The 25,567-nt window shown below is 68.2% G+C and overlaps 1 protein-coding gene across 1 annotated transcript in view; it reads right to left on the bottom strand.

Annotated features, from left to right (window-relative positions):
* KCNK9 (potassium two pore domain channel subfamily K member 9) overlaps window positions 1-24,784 on the bottom strand; it is a gene marked incomplete at both ends in the record, with an annotated part of 45,603 nt that extends 20,819 nt beyond the window's left edge. Inside the window, one exon of the mRNA XM_084229528.1 lies at window positions 24,502-24,784. Coding sequence (XP_084085654.1) covers window positions 24,502-24,784 — 283 coding nt within the window. The remainder of the gene's footprint in view (window positions 1-24,501) is intronic.
* Window positions 24,785-25,567: the final 783 nt, after the last annotated feature.

Raw genomic sequence — 25,567 nt, 5'->3', positions numbered from 1 at the left:
CCCGCCTGCCCCTGCTGTTCCAGGGGCTCAGGCCCCGCCTGGCACCGGCCTGCTGCCTGGACTCCCTGCACAACCTAGGGGCTCCCTCTGACACTGGGGCTGGGGCCCACCCTGGCCTCCTCCAAGGCGGACACCTGTGCCGGAGTGAGGGCTGATTAAATGGCTCTTTGTTCTACCTTCCACGTGGGGAAATGTGGGCCCGGAGGGGCTTTCGGGAGGAAAGTGCCATGTGATGATTATTTAATATTTTATGGGGCCATAAATACACCAAGTGCCAGGCAGCCAAACACTGCCAGCCCCCGGCACCCGCAGCTGCACGCGCGCGGCATCGGGCACCCGGCTGCAGGGTGGAGGCTGCGGGGCAGTGGCCGCGGGGCCCGCTGCGCTGGGGGCGAGCAGGGGGGCCCGGCAGGCTTGGTCCTCACCTCCCCTCTGGGCTGGGACTCAGCATCCGGGCGCCGACGCGGTGGAGCTGCGGCCCCTCGGCACTGTGTGCTCCACGCCCGTGGGCCTCCCGGACCTCCTCCCGCCTCGCCCCCACACTCAGCGGCCCCTCGAGCGTGCCCGTGGTGGTGGCACCGGGGGTGCAGGAGCCGGCACCCCCTAGCTGCTGCAGGTTCACCACGTGGACCCACAGCCACCTGCCCTGTCGGCCTCTGAATGGGGCGCCAAGGGGCAGAGACCACCCTATCTCGTACCCGCCGTTGGCGATCGGACGCGCTGCTCCGGCGGGGGACGCAGACTGCAGGTGACACGCGCGGCTGTATCCGAACGTGTGCAAGAGCAACTGGGCCTGTCACCTCTTTGCGTGCCATGTGCTCTGAGTGGGACTGAGCACCCCAAGGGACTCCTGCCTGACCCCGCCCGCCCCGGCAGGGCCCCTCCTCCCAGCGCAGGGCCCGCCAGAGGCCTGCTGCTCGGCTGCGCCGCGTTTCCTGGGGGAGGCTGAGCCCCCGTGGGGTGCGAGCCCGAGCCCGCCCTGCCACAGAGCCTGGCCTCCCCCCGCGCTACGCAAACACTCCTTCGAGACACTCCAAGCTCACGTCAGACGACACGAGGGGGAAAGCGCTCTCAGAATCCACAAATCACTGCACAAACACGCGGTGGTATTATGGGCTCAGGAAGACTTCCTGCCGCGCCGCCCGGAGCGCGCGCTCACCCTCCCCAGCCCGCTCCCGGACGGCCTCCGGAGAGCCTGCCCGGGCCACCCAGGCCTCGCCACCCATACACGCAGACCCCGGCCTCAGAGCAGACGGGGCCGGAGGGCACCCCTGGTCCTGTGCCCCCGGGTGGACAAGCCCGGGCTCCAACCAGGACCCCATTCCCAGAACCTTGTCCTTTCAACTCCTCGCGGCAGCGGCTCTCCGGTTTGCCGCTCCTGGAGCGGGACGGGACGGAGCTTTCATTAAGAAGAAAACACCAAACGAGACCGAGCACCAGCGCCACGGAGCCGTGGAGCTTTAGCTGGACTTCCCGCTCACGCAGCCGGGAGCGCCGTCGGCAGGCACACCGGGGACGCACCAGGGCCCCTGGGGGCGCGGCATCCTGCCCCCGCCCCGCATCTGGTGGGCTCCGCTCAGGGCAGAGTCTGAACACAGCAGCAGCCTCAGGGCGTGGCCCTGATCCAGACCCTTCCAGGCACCAAAGGGCCACGGTCAAAACAGACAGGCCTCTCCGGCCGGCAGGGGCCAGCGCCGTGTGGCCTTCACCCCTTCCATCTGCACACCCTACCTCTCCCCTTCTGCTGTCTCGCGGTCCCCTCACGGTGCCTTGTTCAGATCCCCCGAGCCCCAGAGATATCAAAGGTCCAGAATGAGGGGCATCAGGTGCCGAAGTAGCTGTATCTTGTGTCCAGTGGGGAGGCCGTGGCTGCGGTGTGGACCACTTCCTATTCTGACGGCTCGGACTTCCCAGCACCACTGGTGTCCACGGCAAAGCGTGGGTAGGAAAATGGTGTGGATGAGCCTGAAAAGGTGACAGGATGGCTGGGTAGGTGAGGCGGGACGGTGGGTGGGCAGAAGTGAGTAGATGTGGGTGGCAGGTGGCTGCAGGCTGGCTAGGTGAGTACTGGCTGAAATGGACAGACGGACGGGTGGGTGCGTGGCGAGATAAGTGAGCGGGTGGTGGGTGGGTGGGCGCCTGGGAGGGCACATGCGTGGCTGCGTGGCTAGACGGTCAGGTGAAGAGACAGGCCAACAGGTGAATGGCGGGTAGACAAACGGGCTGGCTGGAAAAGGACAGGCCGGCGGGTGGATGGGTGGACACAGGGGCAGACGGCAGAGCTGGAACTAAAACTGGTCGTCAGGACCCGAGCTCCTTGCTCCCTCCTCCTGCTTCCCCTCCGCCCCTTCGCCCAGACAGCGCTGGGAACAGGCTGACAGTGACAGGCGCGGGGCCAGGCTGCAGACCCGCGGCTCCGGTTGTCATGCAGCCTGAGGCCCATCTCCAGGGAGCCGCGCCCCTCCCCCAGCCCGCTTGGGCCGCTGGTGTCCAGCGGAGGGGAGGCAGGACTCTTGCCACCTCTTGTAATCACGAGGAGCAAACAAAACAAAACACTCCTTCCCGGCTCTTTCCCAAAATAGCCTCTCCCGCCACCCAAACACGCTGGCGGGCGAGCCCCCCCATTCAGACCTGACGAGGCAGGTTTTCCAGAGCCCCGAGAGAGGCCGGGGGGGGGGGGGGGGCAGAAGAGAGGCCACGGCCAGTCCCGGAGGGAGCGGGGAGGCAGGGACCCTCCGGGGGAAGCAGGGAGCCCAGCGGCGTCCAGCCCAGCGCCGGGGCCTCAAGACTAGGCGCGGGTGAACCCCCACTCCCCCAGACAGGAGCAGTCGCCCCATTTCTCTTGTGAGTAAAACGAAGCCCCAAGGGGGAAGGCGGGCTTAGGGCTACGCAGACATGCCAGGCCAGCGCCAAAGCCTGCTCGCCCGGGGCCTTCTCCTGGGGCTGGGCCAGCAGCCAGAGGGGCGGGGAGAAGGCAGAGGCAGTGGGGGGTCGGGCACGGCTTCCTGGGGGAGAAGGCAGGTGCGAAAGGGATCGCTGCGGAGAGCGAGAGGCACCAGACACCCTGGGTTCTCAGGAGAGAGCCTGGAGCCCGTGACCTCAGCCTCCTCGTCTGGGTGATGGCAACAAGAGCCCTGGGCAGGAGGAAGATGGAGCCAGGTGAGGCTCCGATCAGGGCCTGTGGGGTGACCCCCAGAGAGCCCTACCCGTGAGGCTGGAGGACGCTCACTCAGGGGACTCGGGGCCTCAGTGCACCTGCTCCTGGGCCCGGCCGGGAGGCTGCGCTGAGACAGGTCAGGAGGCAGGGCCGCCCTGTGCGGAGAAGCTGCCGGCCGGGGGCCAGCCTGGCCTGCGGAGCGTGGCGGGGGAACCGGAGCAGGCCGAGCGCCCCGCCAAAGCCTCCAACAAGCAGGACCTTGGTCCTGGCTGCCACCGGCACTCGCCAGGCAGGCCCTCAGGGACACATCTGTAACAGAGGCCAGACAAGCGCTGCGGGGGGCCAGCCGGCCCCACCTGGACACACAACCCGCCCGTGCCAGGGCGACACACAGCGGCACTCGGTCTGGACTGCGGCTGGCCGTGTCCACGCCAGACCCGCCCCTCCGGGTCCAGCGGACAGTGGCGCGGCACGGCCGGGAGCTGAGCCCCCAAACTCAGAAGGTCACACCGGGAGGGCGGGGAAGCTCCCAGAAAGCTCCCCCGGGGGATGAGGTCAGAAGTGACCCGCGGAGACTGGTGACTCACAGGGCGGGCGCAGCTCGGAGACCCACAGCTGGAACCGACAGCAAAACAGCCACCGGAGCAAGAGACGGCGGGACAGCGCCCTCGTGGCCCGCCTCGCGGGTACCTGCCTGTGGGACCCGTGCTCAGAGCTCCACTGACCGGGGCAGCTGAAACCCAGGACGACGAAGCCACAGACCAGGGGAATGACTCTGTTTCCTCTCCACCCCTGGGAAAGCTGGAGTCGGAACCCGGCAGCCAACGCAGAGCCCGGACTCGTGACCCCTCTAGTGACCAGCCCCTCTGCCCGCCTCCCCTGGAGGCAAGCCCTGAAGTGGGCACCACAGCGGAGCAGGAAACGGGCGGAGGATAGCAACAGTTTCCTGGAAAAAAAAACACCACAAATAACTACAAACCCGAAGATGCTCGGGCGCCGCCCAGCCCCCTCATCGGCTGCGGGTGGGCAGCAGCGGGAGGGCGACTTGCCAGCCTCTTCCAGGGTGACAGCCCGTCTGCAGCTCCGCGTCTGGCCTGTCCTTGTCCCGAGGCCCTGCGCGGGAGACCGCAGCGGAGGCCACCCCACCAGCACCCGAGGCCTGCTGTCCGGCCTCACCGGGCGGGCAAGGCCCCCCAGATGGACGCGGCCACTCTCACAGCAGGGGACGGAGTCGGGGGAGGCAGCGGGGAGGCGGCTCGCCGGGTGCCGCGATCTCGAGGAATCGGTGCCGGGGGGACGCAGGATGGCATCGGCATCCGTGGGCTGCCTCTGGGGGCGGGGACCACGGCGTGGCTTTGTGCACTGGAGACACGAGCGCCCCGACACTGTCCCCCTCCACTGTGCGAGCAGGCCCGCCGGGGCGCTTGGGGCGGGGAGGCGAGAAGAGCCGCGGGCAGTTGGCTCAGCGAGTGTTCGGTCTTCCCGTCCGTACGGAAGTGTCACCTGTCCACGCAGCAGGGGCCGGGCGGCTGTTTGTTTTCACGTGACTCTGGACGAGGAACACGTGTCCGAGGGAACCGCGAGGAACAGGAAGCCGGGCCCGCCACAGCGGCGCGATGGGCGAGTCCCTCAAAGGCACTCGGACCACACATCACGGGTCGCGCCCTCAGTAATGACCGCTCGGAGCGCAGACCAGGCCGCTGCCCCCCGCCCCCCACATACGGCGACACGCGGGGTGTTTCCATCCGGCCGCACACACGCTGGTAACCCATAACCCGAGCGCCTGGCGTCGCGGAGCTGGAGCCTCTCCCGGGTGGAGTGAAGAACTCGGTGTCTCCGGCCACCCCCTTTCCGGCTGGGAAGGAAACGCCTGGAGGCTGAGGCCCTGGCGGGGGCGCCCTGATCTCCACAGTCTCCAAGCCCTCCTGCCCCGACACCCCCAGGGGCACCCCCTCAACCCCCCGCACCTGAGGGGCACCCCCTTCCTTGCGTCTTCGGAAGGAAGAAACGTAATGGAAACCCTCCAGCCGCCGTGACCCTCGCGGGCCCGGCCAGGCTGACCCCTGGGCAGCGCTGCTGTGTTAAGGTTAAAACATCACTGCACGGCAAATGGGGGTGGCCTGACCTCCCCCGGCCAGCCCCCAGCTTGGGGGTTTGATGATGGCTCAGGACACCCCACCCAGCGCAGCTCGGCCGAGCAGGGCACGTGGTGTGGGCGCCCCCGCCCAGCATTGCTCCTGCGCCCCCCGCACTTAACTCCCGTGCCCGCCGGGCCTGTTCTGGCAGCAGCGGTCACGGGAGGGACGGGGGGCTGAGCCCTCACCGGCCTGCACAGGTACAGGCGTGTCTCCTGCGGTTCCGCGCCCGCGGCCAAGGCAACACACGGCCCAGTGCAGGGGGGGCCCAGACCCCTGACCCTCGGCCCGCACCGCCCCCCCATCCCCTTCCTGCCGGCCCTCCCGGGGGCCGTCTCCCAGGACCATCCTGAGTCTCAGCCTTACTTCTTTGTTCTGCACCCCCCAGTGACAGGACCCCAAAGTCTACACAAGGGAGGTGAGCGGCACCCCCAGAAGCTCCCTGGGAAGAGCCCTGGGGGCCGCCTGTGCAGGGCCAGCCCCACTCCAAGGCCACACACTACGCTCCTTCCATGTCACTCAGGGCTCCCTGTGCGGGGCGCACCCGGGCCCCACTGGGCTCCCAGCGCTGCTCCGGGAGAGGCGGCGGTAGGTGCACGCATGGACGCGCACGTTCACCGCATTCCCCGGGGCGCGGGGTGCGGGCCGCCCTCCTGACCGGGGCACGCATTGATGGGCAGGGAGCCCAGCTGTCACCTCCACCGACTGCTCGGGCAGGCGGGACGGGGGGCACAGCCGGCCCCTCTGGCTGCCCAGCCGCTCACTTGGGCAAGTGTAGGGAAGCCAGCAGCCCGCCCCAGGCAGCATTAAAACCACGCTGCCGATGGTCTCAAAATAGATCCCGAGACACAGTCCCCATGGCAACGGCCCCACGTCTGAGGGCCTCCTCTGGGGGGGGCAGGGGACTTGGGCCGGGGGCCGGCTCTGCAGGACACGGCCCCAAGGGGGTGTCCGACCGCCTGTGGGCCCTGCCCCGGCTCCCTCCCGGAGCTGCCCCACCAGGGCAGGACCAGGCGAGCGCGGCCCAGTGAGGGCGCCTGGGGAGCCGCCAGTCCGGGGGGGGGGGGGGGGCAAGAAGTAAGCAAACCGCCAAGGTACCTGCCAGCCACAGACGGCCCCATGCAGAGCGGGCAGCGTGGCCAGGGGGCGGAGGCGGGAAGGCTGGGGCCCAGGGACACGGGACCTAGCCCCCTAGCGGACTCGGGCCCAAACCCTGCCCGACGGAGGTGGTGGAGGTCAGCGGCTGGCACCCGAGCCGGGGGACCCCCTGAGGTGACGGCAGGCTCTAGCCGTGGGGACCCGGCTTGCACCTGTGAGCAGGGCCGTGGGTGATGAAGCGGCCACAGGAGCGGGAACCTGGGGCCCAGCTGGGAAGCAGAAGGGCACCGGCAGCCCCATGCAGGCGAGCAGGGGCTCCAGACAGGCACCCCTCAGCCCCCTGGCCCTGGCGAGCCCGAGGGGCCCCTTGACAGCCACGGAGGCTTCAAGGACTGAGGGGCTACACCCCGGGCTAGAGGCCAGCCGGGAGAGAGGGCAAGATGCCACCATGGACATTCGGGGCTGGGATAAGCCCCCCGCCGGGAGGGTGGGCCTCAGGGCCTCCGGGATCCCAGTGCCACCCACCCCCAAGGCGCTCACTCCCGGCACCCCTCTTCCAGGGGGGCCCATCGCCCAAGACGCCTCCGCTCTCCCTCGACGGCTCCCTGTCGGGCACCTGGGACACAGCCACAGCTTGTTTCCAACATTTGGGCCGTGAGATGGGCTGAGCGTCTGTGTCCCCCCAAATCCACAGTTGAAGCCCTAACTCCCGAGGTGATGGGGTCTGGAGGGAGGGCCTGTGGGAGGTGACTGGGTTGAATGAGCCCATGAGGGGCCCCGTGATGGGTCCCTCAGCGGAAGGGGCTGGAGGGCGCCCAGGAAGGCAGCGGGTGGCACAGGAGTGCGTGGAATGGGGGAGCAAGGGGGGGGCAGGGAGAGCAGCTGGAGAGGGAGGAGGGGAGGTGGGAGAGCACTGGGAAGGGCGGGAAGTGGGGGAGTAAGGACGGGGGGGAGGCGTGAGCTCCGTGCCCTCCTGCAGGTCCTCCCGCTGCCCCGTCCCCTGGGCTTCTCCCCTACAGCCAGCCCTGTCCCAGGCCCGCCCTGCGCCCCGGTCACCTTCCACGGCCTGGCCAGCCGCTCCAGAGGCCACGAGCCCACCCGCAGCCCCCGCCACGCCCGGCCAGCCGCAGGCAGCGGCCTCCAGGCTCACAGCTACGGTCCACTTCCCGCAGCCCCCGCAGCGAGGTCGCATCCCGGCTGCCCTGACCGGGGGCCGTGGGGCAGACCCACCGTGCCGGCCTGTGCCTGGACTCCTGCGCCTGGGGGTCTCCCCCAGCCCAGCCCAGGGGGTCTCCCCCAGCCCAGCCCAGCAGAGGCGCCAAGGCCCTGGGGGAGGCCGGTCACAGGACGGGGCGGGGCCGCCCGCGGGAGGGCGGGGCCAGCAGGCGGGGGCGGGGCCGCGAGCCGGGGGCGGGGCCAGCAGGCTGGAGGGCGGGGCTAGTAGACAGTGGGACCACCAGGCGGGGGCGGGGCCACCAGTCTGGTGGGCGGGGCCACAGGCGGGGGCGGGGCCTGGGCTCTGAAGGGCCCAGCGCCCTTGAGACGAGCCCCCTCCCTGCACTGATGTGCGGGCACAGACGTGTGTGTGCCAAGCCCTGGGCGCAGGACAGGCCTGGGGGCAGCTGGCCCGGGATGGCTAAAGCCGCTCCTGACACAGAAGCACTCGGGGCTCCCTCCCGGCGCCCCCTGCACCGTCTGAGCCGGTTCTTGTCAGTCTCCCCCTGTCTGGGCGATCTCTGGGGACCGGGACCCCAGCTCCCTGGCGGGGCTGCGCACAACACGCTCTCGTGAAGGCTGCCAGTGAGGACACTGGCTCCCTCGGCACAGGCCCCTGAAAATGAGGAGTTTCTCCCCAAAGAGCCTCCGGCCTTGGCTTGCATCGGCCCTCGGGCGCGCGGTGGCAGCCCCGGGCCAGGTGGTTCTAAGCCCCCCAAGCCCGCGCCCCTTTCCAAGGCACAGGCGCAGCCACGGACCAGCTGGCCCTGCAAGGGCAGGCGAGGGCCCAGCCTGGGGCTCCCGATGTCCAGTCCCGAGAGGCCGGCCAGCACCGGGCCAGCCCCCGCCGTACCCAGCTCCTGCTGCTGAGGAGCGTCCAGGCCCTCGGAGTCCAGCCGGAGGGGCGACCTCCCCAGAGCTGGCCCACGTGCCGCCCACCCCCAACCAGCCGAGTGCAGATTCTGGGAACTCAGGGACTCAAGCGGGGACAGGAGCTGCCCCAGCTGACCAGGCACGCGGCAGCAGCGAGGGACGGCGGGCCCCGCGGGGCACCCTGCCCACCTGCAGGAACAATGCCTTCCGCACGCGAGGTGCCGCTCAGACACCGCTGGCCTCACCAGGTGGGCATACAAGTCGTGAAGCCCCTCACAGGGGCACCTCTGCCCGCCGGCCAGGGCCACCTGACCTCCGCCAGCTCCGGCTGGCCGCACGGGGCCCTGGGCATGTGCGCCTGTGCTGGGTGTTAGAAGCTTTCTATCACTCCCCCTGGAGACCCCCCCACACCACAGATGGAGAAACTGAGTCACTGAGTCCCACCAGGAAGAAGCGCCGGTGCAGGGCCTGTCAAACCTCAGGCTCGTTCCACACCCGTCCTGCAGGTCAGTCTGAGAAGCAGCACTGGGTCCAGCGAGCACCAGTTCCTGCAAACGCCGGCCACTCAGCACAGGTGGAAAGAGGCCAGACGCCCGCCCAGGGAGAGAGGAAGAAAAGCCAGATACTCCCGAGCCCCAGGCACCGGGTACCCCGCCCGCCAGCCCAGCACCCGGCCTGAGCGCCCTGCTCAGCGGGCAGCCGGCTTCCTTGCCCTCCTGCCACTGCCCACGCCTGCCGGACCCGCAGACTAGCGGGCTTTGCAGCGCCACCCTCTCCCGCAGACGACTCAGGTTCAGCAGGACCCCTGGAAGCATCCAGGGCCAAGACGCCACCCAGTGTGGGTGCCCATCTCTCCTGGGAAAGGGGTCCGGGCTGCTGACGAGGCAGGGGGCCTCTCAGGCCCACTCTCAGCCCTTCAAAGTGTGGGTGATCCAGAGCCAGCTGTTCCGGAGCTTTCTGCAGGGCTGGGATGAGGTGCCAGGTCCACGCCCCCAAGGCAGAGCCAGAGCAGGAACCACAGACGGTCTGCACTGGCCAGCGGGAGCCTCCAGCCGCACTTGCCTGGTGGAGTGTTAGGCCCCCCTCAGCGTGACCAGCGCGATGCCCAGGGACAGCTTGCAGGCCGTCCTCTGGACACCCCACCCCTCCTTCCTCACTAAGAGACCCTGGTTTTCTTTGGGACAACAAAGGGCCTGGCTAGAAATGCCAGGCGTGGGCACCCCCTGATCTGGTCGTGACCCTGGGAGTCCATGTGGGGCAGGGCCAGGGGCGCAGTCACCCCCCTGGGCCCGGTGCAGCCAGCGCTGCCTGCCTGACCCCGTCCCGCCAGGGGGCCTTCCGCTGCTGCGGGCCAGTGTCCCTCGCAGACAGAAGGCCGTCTCCGGACCCAGGGGCACGGCTCGGCCCAGCACATCCCGTGGAGATGCCCTGGGAAGGCTGAGCCCGCCTAGCAGGAGGCGTGGCAGCCAGATACCCCCCACACACACCGTCCTAGCCAGCCCACGCTGGGAGCCCCGCTTTACAGATGAGAAAACCGCTCAGAGAGGCCAGTGAGCTTGCCCCAGGCCACACGGCCCAGGAGGGCAGGGGACAGGACTCCAGCCCAGGTCTTTTCAGAGAAGCCCGGTCCCCTTCACGGGGAGGCTGAAGCCGGAGCGGGCGAGCAGCTACACGGCAGAGCAGGCCCAGCAGGCTCACTCACTAGCTCCGCGCGCCCTCCCATGTCCCCAGCGCTGTCTCGGACACGGGGCAGGGAGGAGCAAGAAGGGCCGAGCCCCCCACCCCACCCGGGCTCCGGCGGGGCACTTAGGTGCACCCCACACCTCATCACAGCTGCGGTTATTTAGCGAGCGCTGGGGTGTCCCAGGTGAGGTGAGCACCCTGCACGCGCCAGGGCACCTCCCCTGTGCCACCTGGCCCTGCCTCAAGCTTTGGGAGCCCGAGATGGCAAGAGCCGCAGCTTCCTTCCTGCTGGCACATGCCTGCCCAGAGCCGGCCAAGCACAGCCTCAGGCTTGGCCTTGGCAGCAGCGAGGGGAACAGAGGGACTGGAAGTTTCCGTGCCGGCCCTCTGCAGGCGGCCCACGGGGTAGGGCCCCCGGGGTCAGGCATGAGCCTGCGTCCAGGCCACAGGCAGGTGCGTCTGCCCCCAGCCCCCACGTCACCTCCCCAGGAACCCCCAGCGCTCAGGGCGGGGTCCTGCAGCCTCCACAGGGGTGTGGCGGTCAGCAGTGCGGGCCAGTCCCGGGGCGGGGCCAGCCAGGAGAGATGGGGAGGCCTCCGCCTGCTGCCCCCTCCCGGTGGAGCCCTCCGTCTGTCCATAAGGAAGGGGGACGGCGGCAGCCCCCAGACTCTCCCCCGCCCCTCCAGGCCCTCATCCGCAGCCGGGTGGCTTCCTCCTTGCATCGGGCTCAGCCGCACAGCTGGCCTCTCCGAGGGGGGCGGGTCTCCAGGTGGCAACCAGGCTCACCTTTGCCCTTTGAACCCATCCCCAGCTCTTTGGGGTTGACACACCACTGTCCCCGCTCCAGAGCCGAGCAGACAAGAGCACAGGGCGGGGGGTCTTTGGGGGGGCCACCCCCGGTAAATGGCTGAACCCAGTTGGTGTGATCTAGTGTCAGAGCTACGCCAGCTCTCTTCCCTTCTTGCCGCAAATCCGCAGTGCAAAACCCAAATCCCTCCTCCCACCGCCCAGAACCCCCCAGAACTCTATCCCCGGCTTCATCCCCAAGTTCCTTTCAGTCCCTCGACTGCCACAGGGCCTTTGCACCGCCACAAGGCTCCCTTGCCCTGAGCGCTGCTCCACCCCTCCCCAGGTGGGTCGCGCTCCCTATGTCACCTGGTCTGACCTTACGCGGCACATCCCTGACCGCCGCGTTGGAATTCAGTCCCCACACGCTCTCCCTTCACAGCGAGTCTTGTCTGATCCCCCAGCTCTGGCCCTAGCAGCACCCTCATCCACACTCATGACCGGGAGCGACCGTTGCTTTACCCACATCATCTCACGAATCCCTCACGAATCCCTGGGGGGGGCTGTGCTCCGCCCACTTCACATATGAACACACTCTGTGCAGGGGCCAGGAGGGGGGCCAGGCCGTGTCCACTATGGAGGTCTCGCTGGACGGAGACTCTGCAGAGGGCCCATTCCCAGCGGGGGCGGAGGCAGGAGACCCGCACCAGCACCCAGAGCTCAGCCGGGGGCGGGAAGAAGCCGGGAGAGCAGGGGGATCCCTGTGGGGATTGGAATTGACCCTGCAGACTTCCTGGCACCCCTGAGGTTGGGGCGCTGGGATGAGGGCCGCTGGCCTGAGGAAGCTGACCCGAGCAGCGGGGCTGTGCAGATGCAGCGGTAGCTGCTCCCCTGCACAGAAGGAAAGAGAGTCCTGGCATCATGGGGTGGGGTGCTGGGTACCCCGAGGGCATGCCAGCAGCCCCACCGGGTCCCAGCCAGACGCTGCAGGTGCCCTGGGGTTTGGAGGAAGAGCAGCCAAGTCAGCAGGCGCCGCAGAGGAGCAGGGAGGATGAGGGGCGGGGAGAACCCCAACTCCCACAGAAGCAGGGCTGCCCTCCCAACAGAGCTGCCTCCCACTTCTTCAAACTCCCGTCATCCAGACTCTGGGCTGCTGTTTTCCAGGAACTTGCCTTTCTGCAAGACCTGCAGAATATTCTAGAACAATTAAATCTAGTGCTAGTGGCGGCTGTTCCATCTGTGTGCCCAAGTCCATGCAACACCTATGCTCCGCGGCCTGTGTGGTGCCGGGGGCTGGGACGAAGCTGGGCTCAGTGAGCGGAGGGGGGCGGCGCCGGGGCCAGGCCACGCAGGCGGGTGGGGGCCGGGGCCCCACTGGCGGGGCCTGAGCGCAGGGACGGCGGGAGCGCCTCCCCCAGTACGACGGTCTCCGCCGGGCCTGGTGCAGACAGCAGGTGGGGCCGGGGGACCCCAGGAGCTGAGGCCACGGGAGCCACCTGGGATGGCCGGTGGCCCACGGAGGCCCAGCAGCCCCAGCCTTGAGCACGTCCCTCCACGCGGCGCGCAGGACTCACGGGTGAGCAGGGTCTGCGTTGCGTCACGCCTGAGGGGCCCCCCCGGCCCCCCCGGGCCTCCCCAAACCCTTTGGAAACAAACGCTCAGGTCATCGCCAGAGGAAGCCACCGTCAGACGCTGCTCTTGGGCCCAGCCAGGGCGGCCGCGCTGGACCTGAGGCAGAAAACCCAGGGGGTGGCCTTCTTCGGGGAGGGGGGCTTCTGCAGGGAGGGGCAGCCGGGCTCCCCCAAATCACAGAGTGGGCCGGTCCTGGCGGACAGGAAGGAGACAGAGGGAGCCACGAGCGCCTGCCTCGTCCGGCCCCTGCCGGCCCCGGAGGTTTAAGGAGACGGGAGGCGCCGGGCCAGCCAGCGCCGGGCTCCCTCTGCAGAGGGGCCCCGCCGCACCCTCCCCCCCCCCTCCCTCAGCACCTCCCGTTTCGGCCCCGTCTCCACCAGCGTCCTCCCCAGGGGCCGCCCGGACGGGCTGGGCACGCTGCCGCACGCCGTCTACACCCACAGGTCTGCGGTCCACCGGCGGCCGCTGAGACCCTCGGGGCCCACCTGGTCGGGGGGAGGGTCCGCGCCCCAGGGGAGATAGAGCCCAGCAGCCAAGGGACATCGGCCCCAACGTCTCGTGCTGCTGAGGGGGCAGCAGGCCCTGCCGAGGGCTCGGAGAGCCGGGGGGTCCCTGAGGCCCCTGACCCCTGGGCAGTGAGGGGGAACTCGCTGCCACACCCCCTTCCACCCAGCGGCTGCCAGGACGGTCTGAGCACGGCCAGGGACCCAGCCCGGCCCGCAAAGCAGAAGCAGAAGCTACAGAGCGTGGCCTCCGCCGGCACAGCCCTCCGGCCCTCCGCCCCGCCGCCCTCTTCCTGCCCGGAGCAGAGCAGTGACCGAACACCACCGAAGCCGCCCCAAATAGGAAAACAAGGCAGGAGGAGGCAAGGAGCTGGGCCCCCAATGGCCCGAGACCGCACACCCCTAACACCAGCTCCCTGACTTCCCACCCGGCTGCCTCCAGGCCGCCGCACCCCAGCGCGGTCCTCACCCCCGTTCCCGACCAGCACACCCTCATGACGCCCCAGGCGGGACACTCGACGGGACGCCGAGCGGCAGCCACGACGCGGACAAGCTTCCCTCTGCCCTTTCTCCCAGGAAGCGCCAAGAAAGCCCAGGTTCTCCCACCGCCCCAGGAAGGCTACTGTGCACGAATCTGTGCCTCCCCGACGCCGGGGCCTGGCTCATACCTTCCTGACACGGCTTTTGTGACGTCCAAATCCCCCTGGAAAAGAAAGTGTAAAAATGATCTAAAAAGAGAAAAGGGGGGGAGCAGGGGGAGGAAATGCTAACAGCAGCAACAGGCGCAGAACCACTACCAGGGAAAAGAGCTTCAGGCAAAAAACTACCCGACACAATAAAAGGCAAACTCACCCCCACCAAGGACAGCCACAGACCCACGTGCATCCAGCCACGTAACTTCAGGACATAAAACTAAAGGTGTCAGAACTACACGTGACAACCCACTAAGAGCCCCACTAAGGGCTCGCCCTCAGAATGAAGTAGATCTAATAACAACAACGGTCGGGTGACCACACAACTGGGGTGCACACGGAGACGCACTGGAGCCGGCACTAGGGACTGAGCGAGGCCGCCCCACTGGTGACAACGGGCCTGTGGGGACGTGGTCGGAGCCCCTGCTCCGCGAAAGCATAAAGGCTCACAAAATAGTAACAAATTTTTTGAAAACTGCACGTGTGTCACCCAAGGTGTGTGCAAGCTACTCTCATCAGTGAGCACCGGTGTTCAACCCCTGCAATAAAGTTAATTAACACAATGATCAAGTTTGATTGAATAGATCTCTGCAGAACTTTACACACACCAAAGAGATAAATAAATGTTCTTTCCCGCTGTCTGTGGAACTTTATAAAAAGTAATCCTTGACTATAAAGAAAAAAACAATAAATTTTAAAATACAGAATTACATACAAGGAACGTGGCTCCAGACAGTGAATCCTCAGTAAACGTTGGTTGTTCTTAATGCCTGGAATGCACGAGCTAAGTCAATCTGCTCAACAATTTGGGGAGCTCCTCCTACCAGTATTATCACTGCTGTCGTCACCACTTTAGAGCAGGCAAAAGCCCAGCCCCAGAGAGGCTGCCTAAGGTCGTGCCTAAGGTCGCACAGCAAATGACCGAGACAGCGCGACACCCCAGCAGTCTGGATCTAACGCTCACGCTCCTGATCACTACGTTAACACAGAAGTGTCCGTATGTACGAGTGTAACGCGTGGACACGTGCCACTGCACAACACGCACTTCAAACTCGAATTAAAAAATACAATCATTTGTAAATAACTCACAAATAAGTCACAACGAGAGCCCTATCAGATGCAGCCAACGTGGCACACGGAGGAACAGGGATAGCCTTTAACACATTCCCTCAAAACACAGAGAGCTGAGTCGCTGTCAGCGCGTAAAGGTGGGAAAAGAAAAACCTGAAGAACGTGAACTAAGGAACTAGCCCACGCGGAGGCAAAAGTCAAAGGTAACCGGATTAATATGGTAAAACCAAGAGCTGATTTTTTGAAAAGGCCAGTACATGTTGACAGCTGGTTCTAATCGCCGTCGAGCACGGCCAGGCCCCAGGAAGGCGCGTGGCCCTGCACAGGCGCGGCGCGTCCCCTGGTGCACCCGGCGCGCGTGCGGGGCTGCTGCCTCCACGGGGCCGAGGGCCGTGACGGAGACGTCCACCTCGGCTTCGGGTTTCCTTCCATTTCTTTTAACTTTCTACTACGTGAAATTTCAAATATATTTTAAGGTAGGTTAAAAAATTCGTATCCCCCCCACGCAGATACAAGTCACCGACCCTCGACAAGTACAACCCACGGCCAACCTCGTTGCATCGAAACCCCCACCCCCCGCCCCGCAAGTCCGATGACTGTGGAGCAAATCCCAGCCGCGCCCTCCGCCTCGCCTCGAGATGTTCTCGTCACGGCTCTGAAAGGCAGGGGCTCGCGCACGGCGTGTAACCACTGTCCACGCGGAAATCAGCCGCAGCACATTTTAAAAACTTAACACTAACACACGTGGAAGCGTGAATTACACAGGTACCGCGTGCTGCTCGTTTAAAAAAGTCAATCAAGAAGAAAGTTGAGAGGCACAGACTTCGCGCACCCCAAGCCTGCCAAGGGGCGCACGGCGCGGAGACCGGCCAGCTGCCAGCACCCGGCGGGCGGGGACTTGAGCTCCGGCCTCCGGGACACACCCCGGGTGGGGTCCGCGGGACCTGGCGGTCACCTGACCCACAAGCGAGCAGACCGGAGAGTGACCGTGGAGCAGCGAACAGGCCGCAGCAACAAACTCCCCCGGGCCCCACAAGCAAAGCTCAGGTTCAAGTGCTGAGTGACTCGGCCATCAGGCCCCGGGCCAGGCCTCCAGGCCCACCGCCTCCGTCCACGCCCACGGCCGCCCCAGGAGGGTGCAGGGGCCGGACGGCGTCCCCCCACGTCAGGAGCACTAGCCCCGCCGCAGGAGGAGGTGGGTTTTCTTCAAGAGGTGACGGCGTGAAAACGGGGCAACGTGGGTGGCCTCCACCCAACAACCCGGTGTCCTCCGACGAAAAGGCGAGGAAGACACAGACACGCGCAGGCGCCCACCCGGGGCCCGAGATGGCCAGCAGCGGCACACAAGGAGGGAGGCCTCGGTGGACTCCGCCCGCCAACGCCTTGACCCTGGACTCCGGCCTCCAGCCCTAGAAGAGACGAAATCTCGGTCCCCTCCGCGGCCCGGCCTGTGTGTTCCGACGGGCGGCGGAGCAGGTCGCGGGGGCGGCCGCACACCGCCCGTGCCCGGCTCACCGCGGGGACCAGAGTCCAGGCTGCGGTTGCAGCGGGGGTGGGGGGTGTGGGTGGACGCCCCACGGCCTTTCCCTGCTGCGTCCAGGGGTGGGAGACACGCTCGGGTCAGCGGACAGGGGGAGCCGCCGCGCCCCGGCCGCGCCCCGGCCTCGTGATGTGACTTGCTTTGGGCCAGCGGCACGTGGGACGCGGGCAGAGACCCCGCAGCGCCACGGCCCCCTCGTGCGTCTGCCTCCCGGGGGAGCCCCGGCAGGGGTGGGGCAGAGCTGCCCCCCGCGCCTGCACCCCAGCAGGAGGAAGAGCAGCCGGGCTGAGCCACCGCGCCAGGGAGAATGAGCGGTTGCTGTTTCGAGCCGCTGGGCTTGGGGGTGATTCGCCACACGTCACCGCCCCACGGAAGTGAGCGCCCGTGTGGAGCAGCCGCACGCACGGCCTCGGCAGCCCCATCGCCGCTGGACCGCCTGGCTCTGCCCTGTTTGAGCCGCGTGACCTTGAGCAAACGGCTTAGCCTTGTGGTCTGTACAATGGAGAGACTTGAGGTATTTCTCTCTGCGTGTGCAGGGGGTGAACTTCACTGAGGCAACATCTGTCAGGCCCCAGAACAGCACAGACACACAGGACCCCGCAGCGGAGCTGCCAGGGCAGGAAGATGTCGGGGAGCACTGGGAGGCATGACCCCACAAGCAGATGAGACCCCTTCTCTTTTCCTTCTGGACTACCTCAGGGCTGCAGGCTGCCTCGGCGTGGCCGGTGCCCCTGGGTTTCCACATCCCAGACTCACCTCTGCGCCCTCAGCCGTCCTAAAACCCACAGTACCCTGGGGGTGCCCACCCTCCGTACCTTCACAGGGTCCAAAAACACCCCTGCCACACGCTTCGCACACTCACTAACATTCCTAGTCCCTGACTACAGTGTCCTGTTCCTGACAACCCATCAGGCAGTCAATCAACAAACACCGTCGGGGGCCAGTACATGCCAAGTGCTAGGGACCGAAATAAAAGGCACGGCCCCTGCCCTCAAGGGGCTAGCAGGTGAGCAGAGCCAGCACAGTCCAGGCAGCCAGTGTCACCTACTGACCAGTGCCCGGGGACGACACAAGGACAGTCCGGGAGTCTGATGTGAGCATGCCGTGCCAGGCGGGGCGGAGGAACAGCACAGGCAAGGCCCCAGGTTGGAACTGTCGGACAGGCGGTGTGACAGGTGGGCAGGAGAGGGGTAGGGGGGCAGGGAAGGTGGCGGGCGGGGGCCACCAGGAGGCAGACCAGGAGGGTCGGCCGAGGGTGCACCAGGGGGAGGGAGGGCTGGGTGCCGTGACAACGCCCCCCATCCCTCATGTCCCTCAGCGAGCGAAGAGCTGGTGCCAGTCTGCCCGGAGGCCTCACCCCCTCCAGAGAGTGTCGGATGTGCCTGGGCACCTGGCAGGACCCGTGCAGCCAAGGCCCTCTGCTCCCTCAGCAGGCGCCGGCACGTGCACACAGCCTGTCCGGGCTGCGGCCTTGGGGGCTGAGATCACACCTCTAAGCTCCCCTTTGGCAAGACGGGCACCTCGCCCGCTGCCTCCCTTGAACACCAAGGACACGGGTGCTCCTGCAGCCGCAGGGGAACATGGGGGCAGCCCGCAAGAGGCGCTCCGGGAGCCCAGGCATGCGGGGTGCAGCCGCAGAGCATGCCCTTGGCCCAAGGGGCTGGACGAGTGGGCGCGGGAAGCAGGGTGAACTCCAGCTCGTGCCCCGCATGCTGGGAACCGCAGGCTCAGACGGGGCTGGGGCCTGCAGATGCAGCTCTGACCCCGCAGGGAATGGGGCCTCTGGGGCTTCCTGGCAGGGAAGGTGGTGGCAGAGAGGACGGTGGTACCCCGGAAAGTCATCTTTTCCCGACTGGTGACTTGGGAAAATCTAAAGCCCGGCTAGGATCCTGCTGGGCGTTTCAAAAGCCCCAGCCTGACACCCCACCTTGCCGGACGGTCTCTTCCCACTGGGGAGTGGGAGCTTGTCCACCTCTGAGGGTGCGCTCCAGCGGGGACCCCACGCTGGGTTAGAGAGAGGAGGGGGTGGGTTGGGGGGGGGCAGAGCTGGGAAGCCGCACACAACAGACGACCTCCCACCTTCACCAGCCGAGGGCAGCACATGGCTGCAGCCTCCGCCTGGCCCTCGGCTCTGCTGGCCCTCGGCTCTGCCTTGGCTCCAGCAGGTGAGACCCCAGGGGCACACAGCTGGGGAGGGGCCAGGGTCAGCAAACTGCCATCTGCTGGGAGGATCCCTCGGCCACCCGGCCCCGAGGCTGACGTCCCAGTGTTGACAAGCCAGGCAGGGCACTCACAAACGCTCCTGAATTTACTCATCGTCTCTTGCCACTGCAAATTTTTCAATCAACCACTCCTTGTTCTCTGGGTCCAGTGCATGTAATAACATTTTGTACTCAGAGATCAACGTCACAGCCCATTCCTGGGTTCACACCAATCCAAAACAGAAACTCCTGCTTAGAAGCACACAACAGGGCCTCCCCGGTGGCGCAGCGGTTGAGCGCTGGGTTGCGAAGCTGCCCGCGGCCACTGCGGCGCCGGTTCGATCCCCGGCTGCTCCCCGGCCACCACATGGCGCGCAGACCTCTCCTGCCGCCCGCTGCTCCCCTCAGCAGTGTACTTCGGTCCTTCTGCCTGCTCTGCTCCCCGCTCTGGCTCTGGTGAATTCTCTCACCCTCCCGCACTTCTGACTGTACCCAGTGCATGTATAAACAAATAAATAAATCTTAAAAAAGAAAAAAAAGCAGCACACAACAGAAGCCTCCATGAACTAGAAGCTCAAGCCAGTCAATGCAGGCAGACGGCTGCCCAGAAAAGCTCACTTCCCAACTGGACCTATTAACAGAAGTACAGCACCTAGAAAAGAGGAGGTGATGTTTTGCTGTCCCCGCACAGACAGGACTTGGGGTGCACAGACCGAGGAAAGGGACCAAGCTTACAAAGACAGACTGGAGGAAACTCGGGGCTGGGGCTTTGTCCAAATTCCTGAAGACTGTTACGGAACAGTCTTTTGGCAAGGCTGCCCCTTTGGCAACGCGCGTACAGACAGAGCACAGGGCTGCTCTGCACGCTGACTCAGGGGGGCAGGTACCCCGCGGCTGGCAGCCGGTCTGCCCTGGCTCCCAGTGCCCAGCGTCTCCTGGACCCCCTCGACTCGCCCTCCCCTTCTCCCCGACAGAGAGCATCGGGACCCTCCGTTCCGTGGACTCGCTGCTCTCTCCACAGGTCTCCTCATCAGCGTGGCGCAGTCAGTGTCGTCCGCGTCCCCCCGCATGGTACTTGAGCTGAGCGTCAGCACGTGACCTGCCTCGACGCGCTCGGCGTTGCTCCCGCGCTCCATGACTTCGCTCGCCCCGGCTGAGCCGCTGGGGTCCGGATGAGATCCGGGGCGTCCTCGGCTGGGGCTTCCTCGGACGGTCATTGCCGCCCGCCCTGTCCACCGCCGAGTGTTTTAAAATCAGAAGTGACTGGGGTCGGCGCCTGGGGGTGGGATTTCCTTCCCGGCCATTTGGCAGGAAGGACGTGAGGCCGGGATCCCTCGGAGACCCCCTCATCAAGGCTGAGATCCTGCTGAGATGGGACTTGGGGTGGTGGGTCCCTGTCCCCCGACGCTGCTTCCTTGCCGGCACACTGTGCCCAACACGCGGCGCCGGAGGACACGGTGACGAGGGACAAGTGAGCAGGTGAGCGGAGGGCGGCGTGAGCGCTGGGGGGAGGCACAGACAGGACAGGTGGCCCGAGAACAGCAGGTGCAGGAGCCCCCGGCAGGTGCGCGGCCCCGGCGAGCGCGCGTGGGGACTGGGTGGGAGAGGTGCGAACACAGGTGCGTGCGGGGAGGAGCGGGCGGAGGCCTGGCTCAGCTCCTGCCCATGACCCCCTCCCTAGACTGAGGAGGTAAACGAGGACCCCAGAAAAGGGGGGGGCATGGGTGTCAAGCACTGGCTCATCAGACACCCGCCCTGTGCAGAGAACGCAGCGGGTGTCTCCAGACACCCCGGGAGAGCTGACTCTTTCCACCCCAGGGTCGAAAGGACACCCCGTGGCCGCCCCTCCAGCTCCAGGGCAGCTGCGAAGAGGCTGTGCTCACTCGAGCCGGCGCCACCGCCCCGCCTTGGCTGCACTGGCCTGGGGGCTGCTGGGGCATCTTGTGCTTCCAGCCACTCCCCACGGCCACACCAGCAAGGAACGGGAACCCCCACTTCTCCAGGTGCGGCCCAGGATGCCTGGGTGGGCAGGCCCCTCCCCTAGAGCTGACTGCAGCTTCCCTAACCAGGAGAGGAAGAGGGAGAAGCAGACACACGGTGGAATATTCCACAGATCCATCCCCGGCTCCCGGGACACGCGCGTCACCAAAGCCCGTGGCGAGGGGCTCCCGAATCAGGGCAGGGCCAGGTCTTCTTGGTGCAATTCCCTGCCGCGCCTCAGTTTCCTCTCCTGCGACGTGGGGCGGTGCTCCCCGGGCTTGTGGGAGTGAGCACGGGTGTGTGCAAGCCTGTGCTCCATGGCACCACCGCTGGCCCACTGGGCTGGCTTCCACGCTGGGGTCCTCAGGAGCCGGCCACCGCATGCCAGGCACTGGGCAGGGGCAGGCGGGGGTGAAGATGCAAGAACACATGGTTCTTGCATTTGACGCGGGAATCAAGCGGGGGACACAGAGGCCAGGGCCAAAGCGCTGGCTGTGACCGGCACAGGAGAAGCCCAAGAGGACTTCCTGGAGAGGGAGGACCCATGAGGGGTGCAGAGGGCCACCGAGAAACGCTGGCTCTGGTCAGCAGGGAGGACAGGGACAGGGCAGCTCCCTGGGCTTAGCTGTCCCCACTCTGCAGCTGGGCAGCAGCCAACTGTTGGGTTGCGCTCCCCTCCCTCCTTATCTTGTCATCTAGACTGTCTCCAGAGCCCAGCGCAGGGGCTGCGTTTGGCAAAACAACACCCCGCAGTGCCAGGAAGAAAAGAGAAATGCTTCCCACTGGGTGAAACTTCCTCGTCCTGCTCCCCAGGGGAACAGGAGCCGCTGTCCACCGAGGCCCAGCCCGGCCCGGGGGGCCCTCGGCAGGAGGGCACAGGGAGCCCAGCACTTCTGCTCAGACTGCGCAGCCCCAGCCCCCGGGGGGGTGACCCGCGGCTGCGGCAGCCACCTGGCTGCAGGGCCTGGGGACTCCTGATGCCAGTCCCGATCTCAGTCTCCCCTTCTGCAAACTGAGGGGCAAACGAAACCCCACCCCCCTCCCTCCCCGCCCGCCTCCCCTGCAGGCCAGGGCGCTGCGCTCCAGCCGCCAGGTGAGGTCTGGATCCTGAGCACCGTTTACTTTAATGATCCCAGAGGCGGCTGCGACTTCAATCACATTAAAAAAAAATGCCCTGGAGGTGCCAGCCCTGTTGTGCCAAGAGCAGCAGCTAGAAAGGGACGCAGGTTTGGCCCAAAGCATCTCCTGTAGGGAGGTGACGAGCCGGCCAGCACCGGGGTCCTCACCCGGCCGGGCCTTCACCCCACACCGAGAGATTCAAATCAAATGTAGCAGGGCCTGGCCCAGCGGCCCCAGCAGCCCCCCATTCCACCAACAGCTTGGGGGAGACCCCAAGGGTCCTGCTAATCAGACAGGGAGGGCCGGGGATGGCCCCCCTAAACCATAAGCCAGCCCGAGTTCAAGGATCTGGGTGACCTGAGTGTAAGTCACCCATGTCACCTCCGGGCAGGAGCCACAGGTGGCCCCGGCATCACACGGCGCGAGCGGCGCGGGAGGAGGGGCCGGGCCGACGGAGGACGGACCTGCACCTGCTCCACCGGGCCTCCCCGGGGACCCGTCTGCGAGCCCAGCGGAGCCAGGTCCGCGGCGAAGCGGCGAGGGCGCGTGTCCCGAAAACCCTCTTCCCAGAGGCGCGATCAGGTGCCGCTCCCGGCAGCACCAGGGCCCCCGCCCCACCTCGCGGGGAGCTGGACGTCGAGCTGGAGAAATCGCTCGAGGTCAGACTAAGACAAGCGGCCCGAGACATCCCTGTCCAGCAGGAGACAATCCTCGGGGGCCGGGCTCGGCCGGTTCCTGCTCTAGGCCTGGGAGCACCTTCATTTGCATTTATATTAAAAAAGAAGAAAACAAACAGAACTAACTAGAAAGGTGCTTTGTTTCCTGTAAATTCAAGCTCTTGGGCGGAACAGCTTTTCAGGGCCCAGAGCGGCCCCCAGCCCAGGGCAGCCACGTTCGCACCCAGGGCCAGGGCGGACCGGCTGGGGACCTGGGGTGCGGCGGCGCCGGACTCCGACAGGTGGGGAGACCGAGGCGGGGAGCGGGGCACCGACCCGGGGTCTCCGGTACCCCGGGACTCAGGCTCCCAGCCAGGCCTGCGCCGAGCAGAGCCCCCCCCCCCACCTCCGGGCAGACAGGGCCGGGCCCGGCTCCCTGGAGAAGCAGGTGACGCCAGTCCAGGAGGCAGAAGCTGGCCTGGCCCGTCCACAGCTGCCCCGGCTGCGTGGCGCTCACCTGCACGCCTGGCCCGCGGGCACCTCCTCTCCTCCCGGCCTCGCTTCCTTGACGCACCTCTTTGGGCTCAGCCCGCACGCACACGCCCAGGGCCGCCTGCAGCGCCAGGAGGCCGGGCGAGAACTTGCTCCAGCCGGGCCACCTGCTCCCGGGCACGCGCGCCTCTGCGTTTCAGTTTTGCGGCAGCCGCTGCTCAGAGGTGGGGCTCAGCCCCCCAGCTGCGACGGCGCCGCCAGCACAATCACCGGCCCTGGGTCTGGATCCCCTGAGGCACACACCTGGGGGGGCATGGGCCCCCCGCGGGCGGGCAGTCAGCCAGGCACACGGGGCTCTGGGCTCCAGCAAAGCGGCGCCTGCCCCCAGGACGGCCGCCCTGCACCTCCACGCCGTGGCCACCAGGCTCACCCCCCAGCCCGGGGACAGGCAGGGCGGCCCTGACCCACGGGCCCTGCCCAGCGCTGGCCGCGCCGGCCGAGAGGGACGGGCTCTCCTGTCCACCCCCGAGCCCGGCCCGGGGAGCTGGAGCCGGGCTGGCTGTGCAGACAACAGAAGGACGGTTTCCTTCCCCGTCGCAGAACTTGCACCGATGAATTAAACATCTCAGACAAGATGACTCTCAAAGTCTCTCCGGCGAGCCAGGCCGTCCTGTGCCAGCGCTTCCTGTTGCATATGGCACCGAGAAACCCCGTTCCGCGCGGCCCGCGGCGCGCTCCAGACAAAGGAAAACACGGGGGATAGCAGGGGGTCCGGAGAAGCCAGGGGGGCAGAAAAAGGGGTGGGAGGAGGGGGTGTCTCCGCGGGGAGACTGGGGGCGGGGGAGCGCCCCCCGCGCGGCAGGGAGAGGGCACCGCGCGGGCGGGCGCCGGGCTGGGGCGCGGCGGAGCTCCCGGCCCCCGGGCTGCGGACGCTCGGGGCGCCCCTGGGGGAAGGGCCCGACCCCTTGCCGGGTCCCGGGCGCAACATGCCCCGGCCCGGCCCCGGGGGTGCGGAGCCCGCCCCGGCGCCCACCGGAGACTTGCTCTGGGGCTGGGTCCCCGGAACCCAGAGGAGTCCCCGAGGTGCACCAGCCGGACTCGCCCAAGCTGGGGCTGGTGTCCCCATCTCGGGCCACCGCGCGGACTTGCCTGGCCGGCGTGAGGGCGGGGGTGGGGGGCGGGGGTGGGGGGCCAGCAGGTGCCACCCGCCCCGGCCCCCGCCCCCCGCGGGGCTCAGCCCCGGCGCCCCCCCCCCCGCCCCGAGACCCGCGGCAAACTCCGGCGCGCGCGGGCTCGGCGGGCGAGCGGGCGCCCCTGCCTGGGCTGGGGGCGGCGGCGCGGGGGGCAGCGCCTCCCACGGCCCTCGGCGCGGGGTCCGGACGCCGGCGGGGCCGGGCCGGGCGGCCTCTCCGCGCGCGGGGAGGGGGAGCCGCGCCGGCGGGGCCGGGGCGGCGGGGGGTGGGCGTCCGCGCGGGTTATTCTTAGCGCCGCGCGCCCCGCGAAAGTGGCGCCTCCGCCCTCCGGCTCCGGCTCCGGCTCCGGCTCCGGCTCCGGCTCCCGCGCGCTCGCGCCGGCCCAGACGGCGGCGGGAGGGGGCCGGGGGTCCCGGCCGGGGCGCGCGGGGCGCGCGGGGCGCGCGGGCGGGGGCGCGGGGCGCGGGGCGCTCACCGATGGTGGTGATGACCGTGATGGCAAAGTAGAAGGAGCCGGCGAAGCGCCACTGCACGCCCGCGCGGTGCGGCTCCGCGCGCAGGATGACCAGCTCCAGCTGCCGGTAGTCCTCGCCGCTCATGTTGTACTTGCCGCGGAGACGCGCCTCCTCGGCCTTGAGCTGCTCCTCCTCGCGCATCTCGTGGTCCGACTCGAGCGCGTCGAAGACGGCGGCGCCCACCAGCAGGTAGGTGAAGGTGCAGGCGATGAGGGCCAGGGTCCGCGCGTTCTGCCTCTTCATGGCCGCCAGCAGGGCGCCGGCGCGGGGGGCATGTCCCGCAGGCTCGCAGCCGCGCGCGTCCCACTGCGGCGCCGGGGCCCCGGCCGCCTCCTCCGCCGCCTCCAAGTTGCCGGCGGCGGCGGCGGCCGCGGGGGGGCGGGGGGCGGGGGGGCCGCGGGGCCCCCCTGCGCCGGGGCCGCCGCCGCCGCGCGGGGGCCGGCGGGGCCGGGCGGGCGGGCGCGGGCGCGGGCGGGCGGCGGGGGCCGGGCGTCGGGGAGCAGCGCCGCCGCCCTGCGCCAGACCCGGCCGCGCGGCCCGCCCCAGTGCGCAGGGCCATGCGCCGCGGCCCCCCCCGCCGCCGCCCGCGCCCCCCCCGCCCGGCCCCGCGCCCCCCCCCGGGCGGCCGGCCGGCGCGGGGGCGGGGGCCGGGGCGCGGCGGGGCGGCCGGGCGGCCCGCGCCCCTCGGGGTCGGGCTCCGGGGCGGCGGCGCCCGGCGCGGAGCCGGCGGCGCCGAGCGCGCCCCGCGGGACCCGCCCCCCGGCCCCTCCGCGGCCCCTCGGGGCGGGGCGCGGGAAAGTTTGCGGCGCGCGGCGCCCCCGGAGCCCGAGCCCGGCCGCGAGGGCCCGGGCAGGTGCGGCGCGGGGGGCGGCCCGAGCCCCGCGCCCCGCGCGCCCCGCGCCCCCCGCCGGCGCCGCCGGCCCGCGAAGTTGGCCGCGCTCGGCCCCCGGGGCGCGGCGGCGGGGGGCCCGGCGGGCGGCGGGCGGCGGGCGGCGGCGGCGGGTGTCCAGCCCGCTCCTCGGGGCG

Source organism: Talpa europaea (genome assembly GCF_964194135.1).
Source record: "Talpa europaea genome assembly, chromosome: 3".
Lineage (NCBI taxonomy): Eukaryota > Metazoa > Chordata > Mammalia > Eulipotyphla > Talpidae > Talpa > Talpa europaea.
The sequence above is the reverse complement of the archived record's forward strand: the minus strand, read 5'-3'. Positions and strand labels throughout refer to the sequence as shown.